A 23,413-nucleotide genomic window follows, 5' to 3' on the forward strand; every position below is an offset into this window, starting at 1 on the left:
GCATGACTTGGTCTATGTCTCCAAATTGTTTTGTCTTAAGCAGTCACAACAAGTTGGTATGACAAAGCAGTGGCACGCTGACCCTGATTGCAAATCCGACAGAGGAAGCTGTATTCTCATTTACTTGTTATAAATGCAAAAAAAAGTACTTCTAGCACCTTGATTCCCTCCCTCTTCTTCATTCTCTCTCTCCTCCTCTCTTGGAGACTAAATCATTTTAAATACTGTCCTTTCTTTTAAATGGACCCTGGGATATTACCCTTGATAGTAACTGTAATTACGGAGTGAGCGTGTTGATTGGTTTTAGCTGTTCATTACCTTCTCTGAGGTGCTTCATGTACTATATTAATTGGAGCTGTAATAGTCAATACAGCTCCCAGATCAGTGTTTCCTCATGTCCCAGGGATCAAACCATCAATACCATTCTCATTCACTGGAGGATATGAACACTGTTGGATAATATTATTCCTTTGTGTTGGGCAAATTAAACAGTGTCTCTCAGCAATCATTTCATGCAGGACATCAAACGTCCTCTGTCACATTGCAAATATAGTATTATCCTTCATGGACTTTTTCCAGGTACTTTAAATTTCAACTCTGGAATACATCAAATACATCAATGAGATTGTCAAGTGCAAATTCCAATTAAAGCTTCATTTCCCCTGAAGGGCACATTTCTAACAGCCATTATTGAGTGGCAAATAGAACCTGCTCTTAATTTGGACCCAAATGACTTTTATCATAACAATGCCTGAAGGAATCCTTTACTTATTCAAGATGGGCTCTTTAATATTTCAAATTGAGGTACTCCACATTTTTTGGTAGGGAGGGATACATTTGGGCTCAAAAGACAGGAAAGCTATGTCTGGAGATGTTATTTTAGAGAGAGAGCGCTGTGGTCTGATAGGCAATCTCAGGTAGCTGAGAGACTCACATTCGGTTGTGGTCATGGTTCAGCACTCTTGCCTGCCTTTTGCCTCTCTCACAGTGGCTCCAGCACAGCCAGGAGAAGCGCTGCATTTTTTTTTACACTCAGATTCCCATGCTAAATGTAGAGGAAATAGTCTACTAAGCGCTGCATCCCTTATTTCACTCAATCTTTTTCTAGCCTGGGGGGAGCAACCACACTGCACACCCTATGAATCTCTTAGTTATGTCTCTCATAATAGCTCCCATATAAAATGTACTGTCTGTACATTGAAGCTGTTATGGGAAACATTACCATGTTATCAGACGCAAAGCCTTCTTCAATTATATTAAAATCATGCCATAGGAAGAATCTGCATTGTTGACATGTAAGTACAATGTTCTGTTGCGACCACACTAACCAGCAGTCAGGTATCATTTCAGTACATTTGGATAAGTATTTTCAACCTACCAACCACCAACAGTATTGTGCTGGGACCTAGGGGAGGCGAGCAATCTTAATAAAGGCTTGCTGTACCAACCATACAGTCAATTTTAATAACTATAATTATAAAAATTGAATTAATGCAGTGAAAAAAAATCCCAAACGACAGAAAAGGCATGTAGAGTCGCCTCATGTGACCTCCTCCCTCTCTATACTTCTCTCTCTATTCCCTCATCTTCCTGCTTTCTCTTTATGTCTGTTGCTTGGTGATGAATGTAGCAAATGGAGAGAATGCAAGAGAGATCGGTAGAACAAAAATGGTATTGATCTAGTGTTGGCAAATGCATTCTTTCCAACACATACTATGTTTACAAAGCAAGACCGGTAACAAGGAGAAGTCGCACATGTATTGCGGCAATCAATATCAATTATAAATGACAATAACACAAAAACAAATTCTTGTCCCAATATAACTTTTGTAAAAAATGAGGCAGTGGCCAAAGAGAATAATTCATGCATCTTGGAACAAGGCAATTTTATTGGGTCTGTGCTGCAATGTTTTCTGAATTTAACAAATGAGGACATTTCCCACACTTTCCTTTAAGGCTAGGATCCACAAGCGGCTGGGCCTGGGATCAATAAAATGAATTGTTTAAATCCAGCAACATCTAAATCCAAATGTTTGCTGGAGCATTAAACTTGGCTAAATTTAAAGATCCGACCAGATGAGGAATGTACATGCCAATGCCCAGTTATTAGAGTAAATAAAGTACTCTGTAAACACAGGAATACAGAAATGTCAACCTTGAGACAGGCATACTGTATCTATACTCTTATAAAAAAGGGTTCAAAAGGGTTCTTCAGCTGTCCCCATAGGAGAACCCATTTGGGTTCCATGTAGAACCATTTTTGGTTCCAGGTAGAACCCTTTTGGGTTCCATGTAGAATCCTCTGTGGAAAGGGTTCTACATGAAACCAAAAAAGGTTCTTCAAAGGGTTCTCCTATGGGGACAGCCAATGAACCCTTTTAGGTTCTAGATAGCACCTTTTTCTCTAAGAGTGTAGCTGGATGTAAACTCTTTAGTTATTATATCATGGAGCGAGTCCAGGAAGATGGCTCATTACTGTTATGTGATTGGTCAAGTAATGCTTATGAATAAAATATGTGTTTCACTAAGGCACGTGAGGTGAGATGGAACTTTTGAAATTGGCTGAGTCATCATTATAACAAGCAAAGGGAAATTATACACCATAAAATGTGTGACTGTAGGAATCAGCCATATTTCTCATAGATCTACCATATTAATTGAAAGGCAATACTCACAGCTGTCTTCCTCTTCTGAGATTAGCTTCACCACATAACAGGCATAGATGAACCCAACAAGCTGAAAAAGAGAAATGGGGAAAAGTAATCAAATACATTTTCTGCAGAGTTGTGACATTTTACAGTGAAAAGGGGACCAATTAGAATAGCACAATCAGTGAAGGAAACATAGATGTTTGTGTCTGGTATAGCCTACAAAAATGTATGTTGTACACAAAGGACATGGTCGACATGTTCCAACTACTGCATTCCATGCCTCAGTAGGCTATTAGGCATAAGCACAATTCCATTTTCTTTTTTCAGGAAGGGAGTTAGTCTACATGCAGCTACTTACATGTTCTACACAAAAGACATGATCAACATGTTCGTACAAACTCGCAGATTGTCATTTGCCCCAATGCAAAACTCAAGTGGGGAGTTACATGCAGCTATCTAGGCAGCATATCAAATTCAAGCAAGACACAGACACACAGTCTAATTAGTGATTTAATATTATTTTTTAATCATACAAACATTGGCTAAGCAGGAGGCAGACAGGCAGTCAAAGTATTAGTGTTATTTTTCAGCAACTCTGGCTAGTGGCTACGATATGGCAGCAACTATAAAGATTAGCCTATATCACACAAAATGCAGATTGTTTTTACACCAATGCAATGAGTAGGGTCTGCGTACTGCTTATGCAACTGCAATATCTGTTACAACAGACAGAGAAGATTGTAGCCTTCATAATGGCCTTGAATGTTTGTTCAAATCGCCTCAGGATTTTTATTCCAGCTCTTCAGAAATATGAGGCAGAGACATTGGCTATATCATCATGGTTCAGAAGAGGGTGGGTAAAGAGAGAAATGTGAATGGAGGTGGAGTCTGAGCAGCAGCTACGTAGAAAAAATGTGTGTGTAAATTAACACATGCGCAGAACGCGATCCGGATTGGTAGCTTTGAGAAATACGTTTCCAGAGGGGCCGGGGACGAAACCTCCGTATTCGCAGCCATGGCCTAAAAAAAATAAAATGGTCGTTAACAAATAATGTCGGCCTGGCAGTTCTTAATGAGACTGTATTTAAAATGTGTCACCTAATATGAAGACTTAGTGGATTAAGTATAACAATAGAAAGCCAGGGGAACATAGGAACATAGGAAATCTAATTGGAGGCTTATCCAGAGAGAAATACAGTAGAATACTAGATATCCCTGCTCTAGGCACTAATAAAACCCAGAACACAACAATATTACTCTCTTCCCCCGCTCCTCCTTAGGCCTGTAATTTCATAGGCCAGTGATTGGAGGTCTCTGATTGGATTGGGCGATAGGGAAGCTGGGGTTTTGACTGTGGTCAGTGTGTGGAGAGGAATGGACATTCTCAATGTCACAGAGGATTCAGTCAGACAGGAGGCCAGGCACGAGACAGTACTGTAGACAGCCATGGGGATAATGGGTGTGCCGTCCTCATATTCAGGCATTGTTTGGAGTCTAAGGGCCACAAACAGACACAGTTGCAAATCTGAGCAACCCCAGATTTAAGATTCTGGGAATACCTCAAGGTCTCGCTCTCATTTACTCTGAATAATGTGCCCGCCCCACACTCTGTCTCTGCAGTAGGCTGGGAGCACAGGCCAACACTCGCACAGACACTAGTCACACACAATGCCAGCCCCGCCACACACACAACACACTGCACACGTTACCCATCAGGAGCACTGAGGAGGTGAGACAAAGGAGCTGTTTTTGTTTGCTGCGTGATTAAAAGACAGAAAAAACACACACACACACACACACACACACACACACACACACACACACACACACACACACACACACACACACACACACACACACACACACAGCTCCTCTGATTAGACAAAGGTATCTCGTTTAGAACCATGTCACAGGGTGTAAACCTAATTTGTCTCCTGTAAATAAACCTGGGTATTCTTATGATAAAGGCTCATTTATACACAAGCTGTATTACTCCGTAGGAAAATTCCACTGTGAAGATGATTATTGACGGTTGGTTAAAATTTGACTCTATAAATCTGAATAATACATGCACAGTTTCTGAGAAAACCATTCATAATTGAGAATAATTCTGGGAGCATGATTGCGCTCAACGCAAGCATTATAAACAGACACACAACACAGCCATTCTCTATTGTTTAGGCGAGAGTCAGTGAGACACACATCTGTACTACATTCATAACCATCACTTTTAAAGGAAGCTTTGTCCAGTTGACTTTGGATATGACTGATTGTGTTACTGTTCAAAGACTGATTGAATCAGGAGCCTTATAAATGAACAGACACAGTCTCCTCTGTTGTGCAGCTGACAGCCATGACACTGTGTGTCCTCCACGTCACTGAGTAAGTGACATGTTTTGCACTGGTGGGATACTGTTTGCATGTTGGCCTTATTATAGTCGGAGGGTGCTGTTGTATGGATAGATCACATGCAAATCACTGCCCAAAGGTCAAGGAGTGTTGAGGCTGAGACAGAGGACACTCCACTTTCAATTGTGCAGCACTTATGAAATTCAACTGACAAGACAATGCGATGTACTGTAGGAGGAGTGTTTTCAGAACCGGCCCATTCATTTAGAATGCACCAATTCAGCCAGGGAACAATTGACTAAACATTCTCTACAGTAAACATCATTGAAAATATATATATTCTTTGTTGTCAAAAATGGGTTTCATATTGATTGTTTGACATCAGAATCATACAGTGGGGTATTGCATTTTGGATACTGTGCCAAGTCTAGTGCTGTGAACATGATGCTGCTTGTGTAAAAATCCTGGAACCTAGCCTAGTAAAACCTCACATTTTATTAATACTCAGATATTTTATTTCACCCTCGAATATTAGAGCTCGGCAGGGAAAATGCAACTTCAAAAGTCCCTCATAGAGTAATTGATGTGGATGTAATTTCCCAGCTAACCTATCTCCTCATAAAAAGTGGTGCGAAATCACATAGTTTAATCCATTTCCTGGTGTTGTGTGGCATCACTCAACCTATTTCTATTTCAGCATAGACTCCCATTTCAAACTGTGTGCGGCTCAGCTTGTGCATAAGGTAATTCACATGTCCTTGACTCTATCCTCCTGCGTTCCCTGGCCCGCTGCGGGTAGCCTTGGTCCTTCCCGTTTATAAACTGGGCCGGAGCTGCTTAACATGCCAACAACTGGTCATTGGCAGTTGACAGCTTTCACCATCAAACAACCTTTTAGTGGAACCTTAGCTTTTACTGGGGTTGCATCGCCAGGAAATGGAAGCAAGCTACAACATGTCATCAAGGCTAAACATCTAAGTACATTGACTCCATCAAATCTTTTAAATAGGACAACTGTTGGCATACAGACTCTTGTAAAACTAGACCTGGCTTAGGGAAGTGCTGATTGTATATGTGAGGCATTTACAGAGTGTACTAAGGGTCTGATGTGTGTTTTATTACTCATCACAATAAAGCCAAGTGGCATTTCAGCAGTTCCTATAAAACAAGGCTTTCTGTTTGCCACAAATCAGAGATGTTGGGGGTAAATGCTGTGGATGGCAGACTGATGCATCACTCTAAATGAGGCCCTGCACACACTGTGTAATACAGCACAGAAAGATTGAGGACAAGCGAAAGCCTCGCTGAAATGTTTCCCTAGTATTTAACCCCATACTGAGAACAAAAGACTGGAGAACATTTGGAAAATGGGCTCTGAGCAAATGTATTCATGATAATTCAATGATGGCAAAGCATCACCCCACACATCCACAACCATCAAAGACATTTCATCTGCACAGTACGCAGTAAGAACCCAGTATTATTACTAGCCAACATTTTCCAAAGCTACTTTGTGTTATTCTAATATATGACTATACTCATTAGTGTATTTACAAGTGAATTTCCCCTGGTGTATGTTTTTATACATTGATACATCAGTGAATCATCGTTTGACAGTTAAAATCCTTAGAAAATATGAGATTGAAGAATTCATTAGCTTTCATGTAATGTAGACAAAGGGCTGACTTTCATCTGTGAGCTGGGACCATTCTTTGGGTCTAATCCAAATAAACCTCTGTGTCTTTAGTAATCTGCCACCAGAAACCAATTCAGTTGTCTTCATTCTAACCCTCCTTAGGGGACCTACATACACCCAGCTCTTCATCTGAATTAGTCTCCCTACGGCGGAGGGAGGGGCTCCACAGCAAAGACCCCCTGAGCTTGTGCTGTGTGAGTTCCACATTGGCATTGGTCTTGTTTGGTTGCTAAATTAACCTTTTACTTCCTTAATCATGGCCAAGGGCCAAGCTCATTGACTTCTCTATTGAGCCTTCAGCTGGTGGGCATCTTTTTGTAAGAGAGGAAGCAGAGAGGTCAAATGATAGATGTATATACTGTAGGTTGTAGTGTAAAACATTTTACATAATGGATGAGGATAGAGTGTGAATCCTAATGGCACCCTATTCCATATAGTGTACTACTTTTGTCCAGCTTCTGATCAAAAGTAGTGCACGATATAGGTAATAGGGTTCCATTTGGGACGCAGATAAACTCCTTTCCTCATTTGTGTCATTAGAAATACATTTTGGAATCAATACAATTGGTTAATTAATCACATGCATTTAACTGAAAATGTGTCAAGTCAAAATTCTAATGAGAATGCATAAAATGTCACCGCTGTCCAATAAATTCTACCAACTTTCTTGCTGAATCATAAATGCTTTCAAACAAGTTTACCTCTTATATCAATGGCCACAGTTTGCCAGAAAGAGGATGACAGGATGAATACAAAATAAACTCGCCTGAAAGAGTTTTGAGAAATTGATACATTAAATATTTCAAGTAAGAACATAACTCACACACACAGTAAAGAGAGATTCCACCAAACCAGACCATTCTGTCGAGGTGCATTTTTATCTGATTGGTATGTACAAGAAACCCTAAACTATTCAGTTTTTTACTCTCAACCAAGCCTGATGGTCACTACTCAAAGCTGTATGTGGGGAAAAATGTATCTTGGCCTGTACCCCAGACAAATTCCAAGCCAAATGTGTGCTTTGGAAAACAGCATATAACACAAATGAAAGTAATATGTCTAAGCAACAGGCAATCAATATTAAGCCGCTAGGTTAAAAATGCATTAATATGAAGGATTATTCAACATTTAGTCTGAATCTCTTGAGCAAACATGGTAATGGGTTATGCATCTTTAGCAGAATCATTGAATGTTGAAATAGTACGTGGTTTAAACACATCTCTCTCTACTGAAAGGTCATATTTATTAAGTCATTCCCTAAAGCAATTATTCATAATGATCTTTAATGATGTTATATGCCTTGTTTGTTAGCCCTACTATTTCTAGAGAATCCAAAGAGATAACAATCAATCAATGCATTGTACCAGGAGAGAGCTCTTTTACTTCAGGATAGCTGTTGCACAGTCTCAGTGGTACCAAACCAAATGATCAGATATAAGGCAGAAGGCTTTGCTTCCTCTGAGATTACTGTGATTCTCCAACTACACACATCAGACCCAATTTTCCACTTTCACAATTGTGAAGGCACTTAACTGTTGGGGAGAATGAGTCGCTTTTTGACATGGCAGTGTAACAGCACAATAAACACATGGTTGGTGCTTTCCTCCCACTCTCTTCAAGCACACAGAGATGTTTGTGAAGTGTTTGACAATGGTTCCCCTCATGCAGTTTCCCATCTCCTTTATACGTCTGAGACAGACATTAAAAGTCCAAACATACCATACCAGGCCAAACATACCATGGCCAAATAGGACTGAATACAGAAATTGCTTCCTTTATCGCATGCCTTTATCGTTTGCTGTGCACTCCAGTTGGCAAAGAGACAATATTGAAACAGGAATAGGCTGGTTACGTGACATGGTTGTTGCATGTATGTTGACTGACAGAAGGTTGCGGTGGAATGACCTTTACTGGGTTTGCACTGGTTGGTAACTCACACAGAAGAGGACTATTTGTTCTCATTTTCACTGGTCATGGTTACAGGGACGGGCAACTGGATGCACCGTCCCCCTTTTGTAGGTGCACTGACCAATTTCAACAACACATTTTAGAACTCAGTCGAGATCTCAACTTACTGTTGAGCGTTAGAATAATAATTGGACATTTGGTTGTGCATCAGCAGTCACTTAATTATCCCATGTCTGCAATTGTTGGGGGATTGGTAAGTTAGTCTAGAGGCCAGCTAGAGTTCTGATTTTTTTGTGGCCCCCACCCCATAAACGTTACCCATTCCTGATCTAGACCATTAAAGGTACATTCCATAATATCCTTCTACATTGATGCTGCTTCCACCCACACCCACACATGACTACAGTAATGAATTGATGGATGTGACCCAAGGTGGGTTAGATAATGTGCTTTACCTCTGGCAAAGCATCTCAAAATACACAACTCTGCTTAATTGGTTCTGGCCTTATTGGCTAACCTTATTGGCTTTGCAGAGATACTTTTCCATCACTTGACAATCATTATGTGGCCATTGTCCAGGCATTGATTGCTTGCTGTAAAAGCCAACTCTCTGAGCTTGGAGCAGAATTGCTCTTTGTTTACTATAATACATTCAGACATCTCTCCATTGATCTTGCCAAAAAACTGTTTGAATACCAACCCGGCATATGGCCCCTCTATAATGTACTGAGCCCTGAGAGCCTTCAGTAGATGCTTGCTCTGTATACTGAGCCTAAAGTCTCCAAATGAATGGCACGCCAGCTAATATCAGCCTGAGAAGATGGTAAAGCTACAGTAATGCTAGTTTTGACCTCAATATGTGCCTGAGTATCTGTGTATTTCTAATTGTAAAGTGTGATGCACCTATGTGAAGCTTGATAGCTTGTCTGACAACAGAAACATCTATCTCACATCTTTCCCCTAAATAGGAGGGTGGAGAAAAATAAGCCATTTGGTGCTTAGCTTGCGTGACTTCTTGCTAATTGTTCCTGTGACCTCCCAAAGCCCTCAAGAAGTAATGGCTATTTTATAACACGTCAAATAACATAGGCAGGGTCAAATGCCTTAACACTAAGCGGAATATCTTAACATAATGCTACAGTAAACATTAGGAACATGTTTATTCCCTAACTGTATCCCCAGAGAACATGTGCTTCCTGTAACTAGAGCTCCACAAAATACAGCCCATACAGTATCAACACACTGTATCTTCATCATACACATACAGTACTTCATACATCAAGGCTGTTTGCTATTCAGCCAAACACATTACAGTATATCCCTATTGTGACAGTGGAGAGCTTACAAATAATACGCCCTTTATCAAAACATACGCGGCTGAGCTAAACATCACCACAGCATGTCCTACATGTCACAATGATAGACAGCCATTTCTTTTTACTCTGACGATGTTGTGTTGTGACTGAGGCTGTACGCTGCTACTAACAGCGTCAGTGTCACTACAATGCTTGCCCAATGACGGCCGAGCCCCAGCAGCACCAGTGCAGTGCTATCTCTCCCCTTTGTACCCTGGTAATAATCAGCTCAGTGGGGTGGAGGCAGACTCATCATGTCCAGCTCTGTGATATGGACGTTGGGGGGGGGGGGGCTCTCGTCATTAAAGCAGCGGAATGAAACACTGTGCCCTCGCAGCTCGCGGGGTCCCATCAAGCACCGTCCCGTATCGTTTCTGACATTTGAAAAATAGGCGCCCGCCTTTTCGCCGCCAATCTCACTCTCTCTCTGGCTTATCAGATGAGAAGCTCTGACACGTCAGAGATCCTGACAATATCAGCTCTCCTGTCACTGAGCCCAGGTCCACGCCATTATTCCACAACAACAAGCCCTTCTCACAGAGAGAGGGCGAGGAAGAGGACAGGGGTGGGCCAGGAGAGAGAGACACAGAGAAACAGGCTTTGAATAAGAACAGAGAGAGAGAGATTGAAAGGGACCTGAGATTGATATTGAAGCCTCTCTGATAACAACGTTGTGAGCCAGACTGACGGGTGTCTGCTGAATGATTTGCTGAGCATGACTCTGTTTCAACACAACAATTAGTCTAAGATTGCAATTCTGTGCGGCCATGGTCTCTGTGTGGGTCTTTAGGGACTGACATGTAATGAGGCAAATTGATTCACTTCCCTCAGGGTGTTGGCCACTGTCAAAGCTGATTCATTTTACTCCAGGGGCTAAAGCATTCACTATTCACAGAACTGACAGCATAAAAAATAGCTTTCTATACATGCACAGGCATGAAACAAGTGCAGTCTTTGGGGAAGAAAAACAGATTGTCAAAAGATGTGGCAATTTGAGCAAAGCACCTATCCTGGCTAAATGAATTGGATTCATCTATCACTGTGGCCTTTGCTTTTTGTTTAATTCGTATACTTCGAGATTCAATCAGAGACTTGGAAGACTTGGAAGGCAAAGTGTTTTTCCTTCACCGGTGCATCAATGGAACAGATTCCTCCACCATGACTGATACCTCCTCCAATCCTCTTAAAATGACTTGACCAAATTGGCCTTAGTGTTTGCTTTATATTACCCAGAGCCCAGCCGCCAGGTCTTCAATAGTGACTTCTCTACAGATACCCATCTTTCCATTCTGTTATCCGCGCCAGACATAGCTTTGAACAATAGCCATTGAAATGAACATCGGAGGCAGTGAGAGAGAGGGAGGTTCAGGTGCAGAATAGAAATGAATGTCTGAAGACAGAAAGACAAGGAGAGAGAGAGAATTTCTCATCCCATCATGACAGAAATGCCAAACCACAGGAAAATAAATTACAATTAAAATGGTGGGATCATATGAAGAATAAAACAAGCAAGGTATTTCCACTACTCTGTGAATAGATCACAGCAGTAAAGCAGCAAGGACATTGTTTAAACACTTGGAGGTCATGCTAATTAATCAACAGGGTAAATAATATTGCAAAGAGCTCGACTATTAACCAGGCAAATACTAAACAAGGGGGCTTTCACAGTGCCTGAGTGATGGGTGAATGTATTGTACGTATGGGTATACCGTGCGTCCCTTTAATCTTGTAGCTAATGGACCCAGGCCTAAGCTCTTCTACAAACAATTACACTCACATTCAAAGACCCACTCTGAATACCTAACAAAATACACTGCAACAGTACTGTCAGAGGGCACTATGTAATTAAACAAGGTGTGATTCATTACAAGTGTCATTAAAAATATTCTCATAAGCACATCACCATAGCTATGTTTAATAGTCTCATTCATTAAAGTGTCTCTCCTAGCCGTGGGCTCAGAATACCTGTTGTCTGTCTGTACAGGTTAGAGGATGTGATGGAGGAGAAGAGGGGCCTGTGGACTCCAACAGCTGTCTCCTACAGTAAGAGCTGTCTCCTCCTCTGTGTGTGTGTGTGTGTGTGTGTGTGTGTGTGTGTGTGTGTGTGTGTGTGGTGTGTGTGTGTGTGTGTGTGTGTGTGTGTGTGTGTGTGTGTGTGTGTGTGTGTGTGTGTGTGTGTGTGTGTGTGTGTGTGTGTGTGTGTGTGTGTGCGCGTGCGTGTGTGTGTCTGTGTGAGTTTGTGTGAGTCTATGAGATGTCACTCTGGATATGGGAGCATGGGCATAATTGTAAAGTTAACATTTGACAGTAAGTGGTACTAGCCAGGAGTTCAGCCTGCTACATATACTGTAGTCCTATGGCACCTGTCATAGGAAGCACCCGTCAATGACAAGTTAGCTCTTCTGTACAGACCCAGTCCCCTTACGGCTCTATGAAGCTCTGCCTTTACTATATATGTGCAACTTTTAGTAGCCGCTATACAGCAGCACTGTCTTGCAATGACTCTTACATTTCCTATCAGGGTTACTCTCACATTAAACCATGTCATTGTCCAAACGCAGTCAATGCACATGTTTTAAATAGAATAGTTAGTCATACCTTTAGAGCCTCATCATTCCACAGCTAACAGCTTTGTTAGAGTGAACGGGGATCCTCTTCTGATTCATGACCTTCCACGACTGGCTGTTCTTAGAGAAATTGGCCGCGGACCTCTGAGGCATCAGCCATGCTACTGTATGCCGGACACAGCTCATTTAGCCGCTCATCCAGCCATGTGAGCTGGCCGCCCCCCTCTCTCCCCCCCCTCCCCCCCAGGCTCTCCCCTAGACCCCAGTAGTGTGGTGGCGTTTGTTGGAGCCCTTCTCTGTGGCTCTGTGCACTGCCTTGCAACTCTGCTTCTCTCTCTCTCTCCCAGTGTGAAGGAAGAACAGAGAAATCTGCCTGGCAACACAGCAACGTCTTCCTGCACTCCTCATCTCCCAGAGGTTGATTGCAGATAATGATTGACAAGCAGCAGTTCTTATAGACAAAACAATTATCATAGTAGCAAAGCTAGTGAAAAAGCAGTTGGTTTTTCAGAGACCTAAAGCATACTATATTTGTTGGCATACAGTATTACTGTACTGCACATTTCCCTGGTAAACTGTGATGGTTTCTGTACAGTAACAGTTTTGTTTTCCACCATGATGCTATCTTCTCCTCAATGCTTACATCACGGTAATAGGTTCATGCAGCAGACGATGGTGCATAGCAAAATGGCCGGACCGGTGCGGTGGCCAAGGTGAGATGGAGGACATCCATAGTGTTAACCATCATCAGTGGTTCAACTCCCACTCAGTGCTATGTGATTACACTCCCAGAGCATGGTGGACCACTGCTGAGCTGAAGAACACAGTCAAGAGTATGTTTACTGATATGAGATTCTCAGTACTTTTTCCTCCGATTCCCTCGGGAACATTAACACATTATCCATAGATAATAACATTCTAGGCTGGTGGGAACAAAGTGTAATTGTAGATGGGATGTGGAGGAAGAGCAGGGAGACACCACAGTTTCACTGAATCTCACAACCCCAGAGCTGAAAATAACATATGGTCCCTCAGCTAACTGCCTTCTAACCCAACAGTCTCATGTTGACAGTGTCACAGTGACCCCACCGCAAACAGCTTGGGCTGGCTTTATTACACTACTCCGGTAAAAGGTCACTGCGCCAATAAACATCTTAATTATCTACCGTAGCTACCGGCCTGTCTGTCTGATGTTGATAGCAAAACAAAGTCCTTCAGAGTTTCAATCAGACAAAGACAAGGAGGACTGTCGGAGAGGAGCGAACAGTGGAGTAGTAACATAAAAAGATCCTCCACTGATTCCAATTCTCTCTGTCTCATCCACTGCAGGCTTCTCATTACGACACAACTCTATTTAATTACTTTGAGATGGAGGCTTCCTCATGGTGTAATGATGCGTACAGCCATACTAATGTCTAGGCTGGTTGTAAATGAACGGATTAGGCCCCTACATCAATTCTCCGCTTTGAGGGAAACCTCATTAGCACAAGGTGCTGCTCTGTTGCTCTGATGTTAAAAAAGACAGTAATAGAAAAACAATGAGACTTAGGGAACAACGTCTTCCGTCAGAGACGAGGTACATGTTAAAAACTGGTGGCTGCGTGCATGACAAGGAAATGACAGCACTCTCTCTGTGATGCTTCCTCTCTAATCCTTGTAATTATCTCTGTATGAGACCTGAGCAGGAAGAAAAGAAGGAGTTCATCATTTTGGTTCACACAAGGAGGCCCTTTCGTTGTGGACCGTTTTCATACATATTACTGAATTAGATTAACCCAGGTTATTTTCATTAATAAATATGAGATAAATTATTACTCGGGTACTTTGTACCCTGTCAAATGACTGTACTTCAATGAAAGAAGAGGGACAACCAAAAGTTGCAGATCAATTTTGTTCTTGTCTGGCAGAAGGGGAAGGAGAGAAGAGAACAGGAGAAGAGAGGGAGGGTGCTTGTCTCTGCAGTTATCAGATCAAAGAGCCACTCATTCAGTTTGGGGGAAAGATAATGAACCAGTCATTTCTAGCCCTGAAATTCTCATGTGAGGAAACAAAGCCATTCATTATCCATCAGAGGTGCTGGGGAAAATTGACATTGTTGCCTCATGCTGCCAGACACAATTAAACAGCCTTCCATCCATGTCAAATGTCTGAGATAGGAGTGCGTTTTGGATGCTTATTGTGAATTTTTCTCAGCCCAATTTTGAAGTCTGTCGCTAAGACTTCAAGTGCCACCACACAAAGCCGCTTCCAGAGTATTGGGGGTAATTTGGCAAATTGATTCTAGATTCGTCCCAATGCTTTCCACTAAGCTAATAAAAAGCTACTTAAAGACAACAACAATAAAAATGCATTATGGCAGCATTGGACAGGTATTATGGGAATACCGGTATGTGTAATGCTGTGCTAATGTTTGTATATGATTTGCATAATTTATAGTAGATACTGGACACTGTGGCCAGGTCTGCAGACATTTGCTCATTGCTATCAGTCATACTGACAAAGCATGACACACCACTTCCCAAATGACTCCACTGCAGAGACTAGTGCTCTGAGAGGACCAAGAACAACTCTCAGCTCTAGCTTTTAGTTTATATAAGAGGGCATAACACACTTTGGCCATTAGTCTTAATATTCAACTTTTTTAAATGGATTTGGTCTCTCTCCAAGCACATTTTAGTATTTGAAATAAGATGGTTAAGCAATGACAAAAGTGATGTCGGTAGCAGTAAAAGATGGCACCGAAATATCAGAAAGAAGTATCAAACCATTGTAGTATTGTTGGGCTCCATGCAGTCCTTTAAATCAGCCCTAGCTCCGCTCATTCGGCTAAAAGTTTCTGCTGACACAGACACCCGTCTTTCCCCTTCGATGTTTCAGGGAGAACTTAACTCAATCATTGTCATATTGATCCTGGCACCTGACATTCTCCTGACACCATGCCAGTGGAACAGCTCCTGTGTTTAGGAGACTAAGCGTTATTGAACTTGCAATAACTCCAACCATTTTCTACATAATATCTGACAGGTTCTAAGCATATTTCTCACTGGTGTTTGGAATTGTGTTATGTGTCCATTCTACTGTACCGCAAGAGAGATGGGATGAACAGGTGGTGGAATATACTGAAGACTCAATGCACAGACCTTGTTCGATGTTACTGTAATGCAATTGTACTACAGTAGACAAAGCATATGACTGGCGAAAGGGATATGATCATCCACCTTCTCCCGATTGTTCTTAATCAAAACAATCTAAACATAAAATGTAATTGTTTTTTAATTAAAAACAGTGGTTAGGAAAATCTATAAATGTTTGTTTCATCCTATCAAGTGTTAGGTTCATGACTAAAAAAGATTCCAATATGAAGAGTAAAATACATTGAGATCTAACTTATAAACCCGAGAAGTAGCCCTGAAATCCAATCCAAAGTAGGTGGCACAGTGTCAGTTGGGAGCTGATAGAGTTTGAGAATAGTTCTAAATCCAGGCAGATAAAGTATCGGTTGGTTAGCTGGGTAGAACACTCAGTCTTTAACACACTGGGGGAGAGAACATTTTCTCCTGGGATCTATCTATGGGGAACCTTGCCATGATCATTTACACAGCAGCAACACCCCACTCTTTTTCATTAACACATTCCCCTAATTACACGCCATACATTAAGTCATTATGAAATATACTGGTGCATTGTGGGAATTTCCCACTCACGCTGCGAGCCTGGGGACTATAATTACGAATGGCGGGAGAGAGAGAAAAAATAAAGATACATTGGGGACGGTTTTCCCCACACACACACACCCACCCACCCACACTCGCGCACCCACACACACACACACACACATGCACCTACCCTCCCACCCACCCACTCCCACCCACACACACACATGCACCTATCCACGCACCCACACCCACACACGCACACACACACACACATGCACCCACACACACCCACGCACCCACACACACACATGCACCTACCTACCCACCCACACCCACCCACCCACACACACACATGCACACACACACACACACACACACACACACACACACACACACACACACACACACACACACACACACACACACACACACACACACACACACACACACACACACACACACACACACACACACGCACGCACTGGAGGAGAACGGAGGGAAAACCAATCATCAATAAGGGAATTGCGTTTCCCTTGCTATCCCCCTGGGATGGCCCACTGCCAAGCCACTAAAAGCTGCCGCCAAGCCTAAGAGTTATTTTTCCCCTTGACTATTTTCTGCGTTATAATATTGCCGCAAGACCATTAGTCATTAAAGTAGTAGGCAGCTATTAATACGAGACAAAATAATGCAGCTCGGGTCTTGCTTGCCTGCTCGCTAAGCACTGCCTTATTAGGGTTGTGTTTCACATCACATTGGCATGTCTCAGCATTGATGACCGTGCACACGACTAACTCCTTCATCCATCATAACACAGGTAGAGAGCCTCACTAAACTGAAACCAAGATGAACATTTCTGAGCAGAATGCCATGGTTCACCATAGCCCAAATATAAAAGCTTTTTCATGTGAAACAAGGTCACTGTACAGGGCATGTAGGACTTCAACAAAAAGAGTCCCACATGCCCAAAGCCTAGCGCTGTCCATCCCATTCTCCTGCTGAGATGAGCGGAGATGAGAGGGAGGGTAGTGGGTAGCAGCCCGACACAAACATCCAGAGGCCTACTATACTTACAGCCAGGAGGATCTGCAGGGAGCTGTGGGCCACCTCCACATACTGGTACTCCAGCAGACAGCCTGCGATGCTGATGTAGCGGTGGTCCTCCGGGGCCCAGGACGGAGGAGGGGTGACCAGGGTCACCCTGCAGCCTGGACCATTCTCCATCCACCAGGACCGGTGCATGGACATGTTGAAGGTCATGATCAGGTCACTGTCCTGCTAGGCAGAAACAATAGAGAGAGCTATTTTATATACAGTATAAATGATAGAAGTATTGAGGATAGCTACAATAGATGTTCTATTGTAGGTGTTTAGCTAAGTCCCGATTGCTTTAACCAGCCAGCGGTGGAGTCAGTGCAATTATGTGCCCAAGCTAATGCAAGATTACACATCTGTCTGCCAGTGATTTAACAGCGTAGGTCAATCACCCAGCGCTCCACAATATTGTAATCAAGATAAAATGTGTTCATTGGCATGGAACAATGGCTAAAAGGGTGAAAAACCTCCCCACTGTGACTTCTCTATGCTACCCCTTTTCTACTCTTTAAAAGGGTGCATAGTCTGGAGGAGATTGGGGATTCTTATTTAATTCAATGTGTATTTTACTTTCAACAATGAGCTCATTTCTGACATTTGTTTTTAAGAATCATCTTTCATTCTGAAGTGGGAAAAGCTTTGTACTACTGCTACTTTGGCAGTATTTCATCATGAGTCAAGTTAAAAGCTTTGCTTAACATTTTGCAACACAATTATTTATTCTGCCTCTTTACCGGCATCTCAGAAGGCTATTAGTTCTGAGCAGAACAAGAGTACACCGTGAGTAAAACTAAGCCAACATACATTTAGCTATTGAATGCCATTTATTTTACAATCAACTGGCGGAAGAAATCCCATTTCTCAAATCCCAGCACTAGCAATCCAACTGCTGGCGTACAAAAAGCACTTATGACACCCCAGGTCATTTGAGTCAACGCCAGCTATCCAAGCAGAGGATAATTCTAGTGGGTATTGAGAGAGAAGTGTGCATGCACACATCCTAAATCCAACTATAACAAATGAAGAGGGAATAAAACAAAATCCATCCATCTCATAAATGGTACTTCTAGCTCCCAAACCTCTACCCGGTTCTTACGCCTACGAACGCATGACTGAATATATTAGATTCGCGCATTATCACCCTCTGCTCAATAGACTCCCTAAAGACCTGCATTTTCACATTTCAACTCACAATTCTGAGCACTGCTTAAATCAGACAAGTGTGCCTTCCAGCCCAACATTTGCCATTGCCTGCTGCGCAGTGTATCGGTTATTTTAGCATAAAACCTTGGTATTTGGTACAGAGACAAGCATTCCCTTTCACTTACAAAGCCAAATAACACCACCCACTTGTCTTTCTTCCAAACAACACTTATCAACCAGCTCCCACTTTTCTTTCATCCAAACAACACTTATCAACCAGCTCCCACTTTTCTTTCTTCCAAACAACACTTATCAACTAGCTCCCACTTTTCTTTCTTCCAAACAACACTTATCAACTAGCTCCCACTTTTCTTTCGTCCAAACAACACTTATCAACCAGCTCCCACTTTTCTTTCTTCCAAACAACACTTATCAACCAGCTCCCACATTTCTTTCGTCCAAACAACACTTACCAACCAGCTCCCACTTGTCTTTCTTCCAAACAACACTTATCAACCAGCTCCCACTTGTCTTTCTTCTAAACAACACTTATCAACCAGCTACCACTTGTCTTTCTTCCAAACAACACTTATCAACCAGCTCCCACTTGTCTTTCTTCCAAACAACACTTATCAACCAGCTCCCACTTGTCTTTCTTCCAAACAACACTTATCAACCAGCTCCCCCTTATCTTTTCTCCTGCTCTCAGAATGAATCATCCAGGGGATTGGGGTCAGTGGCATTATTGCATATCAAGATCTATCATTCCTCTGCCTCTAGAAATGGTGTGCGTGTTTGTCCACAAAGGACGTGGGTGTTGCGATTAACTGCTTTTAATTCATCTTGAAATACACATCAGGCAGAGATGTTTTGTTGGATCCTTGCCAAACAACACACCCACAGCATCATTTTTGTCTGCTTGTGTGTCTCATAGAGGAGTGGATATTGATGGAGCAGGCTCTCCAATACAATCAGAATCACAAGGTCTCATCCAACACAGGTTCAGTGCCAGACTGCTCAAATGTTCCAGATTGTAATTACATTAAAACCTACAAAGTGGACAAAGAAATACATGAAATGCCTGAAATTAAAGCTGGAATCCATAGCAGTAAAACTGTCATGTCTGTTTACAAAATTACAACAAGCAAGACGTTACGTCAAACAACAAACACAGTTTCTTTCCCTCTGATATCCTTCCACCCTTGTACAATTTTATTTTTATCATGATGCTGGATGCTCATTAACTCAAAACATTTTTATTTATTTAAAAAATATATATATTTCACCTTTATTTAACCAGGTAGGCCAGTTGAGAACAAGTTCTCATTTACAACTGTGACCTGGCCAAGCTAAAGCAAAGCAGTGCGACAAAAACAACAACACGGAGTTACACATGGAATAAACAAACGTACAGTCAATAACACAATAGAAAAAGTCTATGTACAGTGTGTGCAAATGTGGTGAGATTAGGGAGGTAAGGCAATAAATAGGCCATAAAGGCGAAATAATTACAATTTAGCATTAAAACTGGAGTGATAGATGTGCAGATGATGATGTGCAATGATGATGTGCAAAACATAAACAATAACAAATGCTGTTGTGCCTATCGTGGATATCAGTTTTATTGAAAAAACTATTCCGGCCTTCAGGGGGGCGCAGCGGTCTAAGGCACTGCATCGCATTACAGACCCTGGTTCGATCTGAGGCTGTGTCGCAGCCGGCCGCGACCGGGAAACCTATGATGCGGCGCAGAATTGGCCCAGCGTCGTCCGGGTTAGGGGAGGGTTTGGCCGGCCGGGATGTCTTTGTCTCATCGCGCTCTAGCGACTCCCTGTGGTGGGCCAGGTGCAACTGTATGGTGGTTCTTCCGACACATTGGTGCGTCTGGCTTCCGGGTTAAGCGAGCAGTGCCAAGAAGCAGTGCGGCTTGCCAGGGTCGTATTTCGGAGGACGCATGGCACTTGACCATCACCTCTCCCGAGTCCGTACCGGAGTTGCAGCGATGGGACAAATACTGTTTTGGACTACCAATTGGATATCATGAAATTGTGGAGAAAAAAGGGGTAGAAAATGTAAATAAATATCAAACTCTTTCAACTGCTCATAACTTTACCCACCGCTATACCACAATGGCCTACTGGTATGTGAAATATTAGGTACTGTTGGCCTAAATCTACTAGCTGGACTAGCATACCCGTGCCTGTCCCCTAGCACAGACCCAGCTCAGTGTGACAGGTGTGTTCTCATGCCTCCTCGTATGAAGACAGACAAGTGGAAAATAAAGAGTGCTAGATGTGGAGAGAAGGAGAGGAGGGCCAGGTTGCTGCTGTCTACCTCGCTGTGTCTCCCTGCCTATGTATCTGCTTTAATGAACATCAGTCGTGTGGACAAACACTATCCATCACCAGTCAAATTGCGGAGAGAAGGAGTGGTGAGCGTACAGCTGCAGTAGTACAGGGATGCCTGCCTTACTAGCAGACAAACACCTTTCCATTACCCTTTGACTGACTGTTGGTGTGGCTCAGCATCATTTTGGAACCAGTACAATGACAGCGTGAGAGGTGGGTGTTATTGAGAGTGGACTAGTTGTTATTAAATAGTAAGGTGAGGTTGATGTCTGGTCTTTTCTTGATGCAATCAACGGTTGACAAGAGTTGTTGTCGTCTTTCAGAATTGTTTAAGACTAGCGAGAAACACTCTGTGTGACACTGATTTAGCCCAATGCAGTAAATTAAGTACTGTACAACAAAAACGAAGTCACCAGAGAACACAAAAATGTGTATTAATTGAAAATCAGTCATATGCAGTATCTAAAATCTCTAGGAACAAAGGCAATTATTAAAGAAGTTGCATGGATACCATTGAAATTTTCTCTGTCCCTGTGGGTTCCATTTGTAGAGCTTTGTACTGTATTGTTGTTTCATCAGCCAGAAAATCCTTAGAAAGCCAGAATCAATTCAATCAATTTAAATGGGCTACAATTGCTTAAATATGACTCTGATTGAGCATCAATAGCACTGACACTACAAAGGCCAAAACAAATTGGATGGATACACTTCTATGAGAGTGGCAGTTATGTTGTTGATATATTTTAGACACCACCAGTACATTCCTGCAGGAGTACTTTCAAGATCTATAAACCTGCTTAGCTAGCCCTGGCCAGGGGGATTTTCTTTCTGAACACAAAATGGGGGCAGTCACACTGCTAAGTACGACAGACAGCTATGAACGAGTTGCCTGGCTACCCAAACCCCTTCCTCCAGCCAAATGCTACTTCACGCCCATGGACGTTAGTTTCTTCTCCCCAATGAGTCTGGATCTGAGTACCTGCCTGACGATTTAGTTTACACAAAGACATTTTAACTGTTCTGATTGGTCCCAGAACCGTTGGATTGGGCCACAGCCAGAACACACGTGGGTTAAGCAACATTGTGAAAATGTGTCATTATCTTTGACATTATGATTTGTTAGAGAGGATCCAACATCTGATTATTTTGTTTTGTCCAAAACCCTCATTTTGACGTCACCACAAAGGACTTCAATGATGGCAGACTCAGACTGAAGTATGTAGCGGACATAGAACAGGGGAAGAATTCAGTTTGAGTCTTCAGGCAAATGAAAGAGAGACAGAAGGACTAGGGAACATTTCTCATTCTTTTCATGGTAGCAGGGGTCAGAATTCCCTGTAGAACGCAGGAAGAGATCAAGAGATCAGCTTTTCTGTCTTTTAAGACATCAATCCAAACTCTAGAGGACTGTTCTGAGACTGTTCTGACGACAGGAAGGATACGCATCCTCTCTCTCCTCACAACATGCTGATTTACAACTGAATGCCTATCAAAGCCTGCATGAAGTACTGTATGTGGTAGGAAAAAAACATTCATACCATTTAAATACCACTAAACAAGATTGTGTCTTTGAATTTAATTTATGGCACTCACAGCAGTTTGCGATGTACTGCTTAGTACCCGCTCTGTAGGAATGTTCCAACCATTGAGTGACTCACTGTAATCAGAAATAGAGATTGTCATTGAGAGAAAGCAATCTGAAGGTATTTGAGAAAGGATCAAGATGGAAAACAATCAGCAAACAAGTTGAAAAAAAATCTGATTTTGGCAGTCCGATGAGAAGTACATGCTGAACCAATGGCTGATAACAATGAATAGGCTGATTGTGTTACAAGGAGAACCAACAGAATACTCTGAAATAGATTGGGAAATAACTGTATTGTTTAGCAATAGAATACCTGTGTTTCCCATTGATTACAATTTTTCATATTCTGAGAAAGTCTACATTTAAAACAAAGAATCTAAGCATGTGCCAAATTGCTTTTATGCTACATTAATTGTACCATGGAAAAATTCATTATTTCACTGTGAACTATAAGAATACTGAGGCTTAGCTGATAATGAGGATGGAATAGGAGAGTGTTCTGTGTCAACAGAGACACTTACAGCAGGGCTACACACACTGTCAAGCACCTCATATCATTCCAAGAAATCCAGTTATCCTTTAATAACCTCCCATAACACACAATGAATGAAACCACACAACTACGCAGCTGCATTACTTGACATATCATTTGTCTACACTAATTATAACAGCATCATCCACATGTGGCTGTCTCAGTCATAACATATGTTGAGCTGGACATTGGTCCTCAACTTCCAAATTGTACTCTTGTTTTGTTTGGGATTTCGGGTGGTGTCGAGCAATTACTGGTACAGAGGCTAGAGAGAGCCTAGAGAGAGGCCAGGGAGAGGCTGGGGGAAGGGGGCAGAGAGAGGGGCAGGGAGAGGCTGGGGAAAGGGGCAGCTGGGCCCCGTCTAAAGACTGGTGTCTCTAATTGCCTGTCGAGGGATGTGTCAGAACAAACACATCAGGGGGTCAGCAATAACCATCTATACCAAACAACTATCTATAGTACTACACAGCCCACGTGTTGTCATGTGTGTCAACCTTTGATATCCGTTGCAACATCGGTGAGAATGTC

The 23,413-nt window shown here is 42.3% G+C and overlaps 1 protein-coding gene across 1 annotated transcript in view; it reads right to left on the reverse strand.

The window, feature by feature from the left end:
- LOC106571368 (sodium/potassium-transporting ATPase subunit beta-1-interacting protein 2) overlaps window positions 1–23,413 on the reverse strand; it is a 166,189-nt gene that overhangs the window by 6,755 nt on the left and 136,021 nt on the right. The window contains exons 4-5 of the mRNA XM_014144382.3: window positions 17,257–17,457; window positions 2,676–2,736 (exon numbers count right to left, since the gene is read on the reverse strand). Of these exons, the coding sequence (XP_013999857.2) occupies window positions 2,676–2,736; window positions 17,257–17,457 (262 nt within the window). The remainder of the gene's footprint in view (window positions 1–2,675; window positions 2,737–17,256; window positions 17,458–23,413) is intronic.

The sequence above is a fragment of the Salmo salar genome, chromosome 15, assembly GCF_965601325.2.
Source record: "Salmo salar chromosome 15, fSalSal1, whole genome shotgun sequence".
NCBI classification, from domain to species: domain Eukaryota; kingdom Metazoa; phylum Chordata; class Actinopteri; order Salmoniformes; family Salmonidae; genus Salmo; species Salmo salar.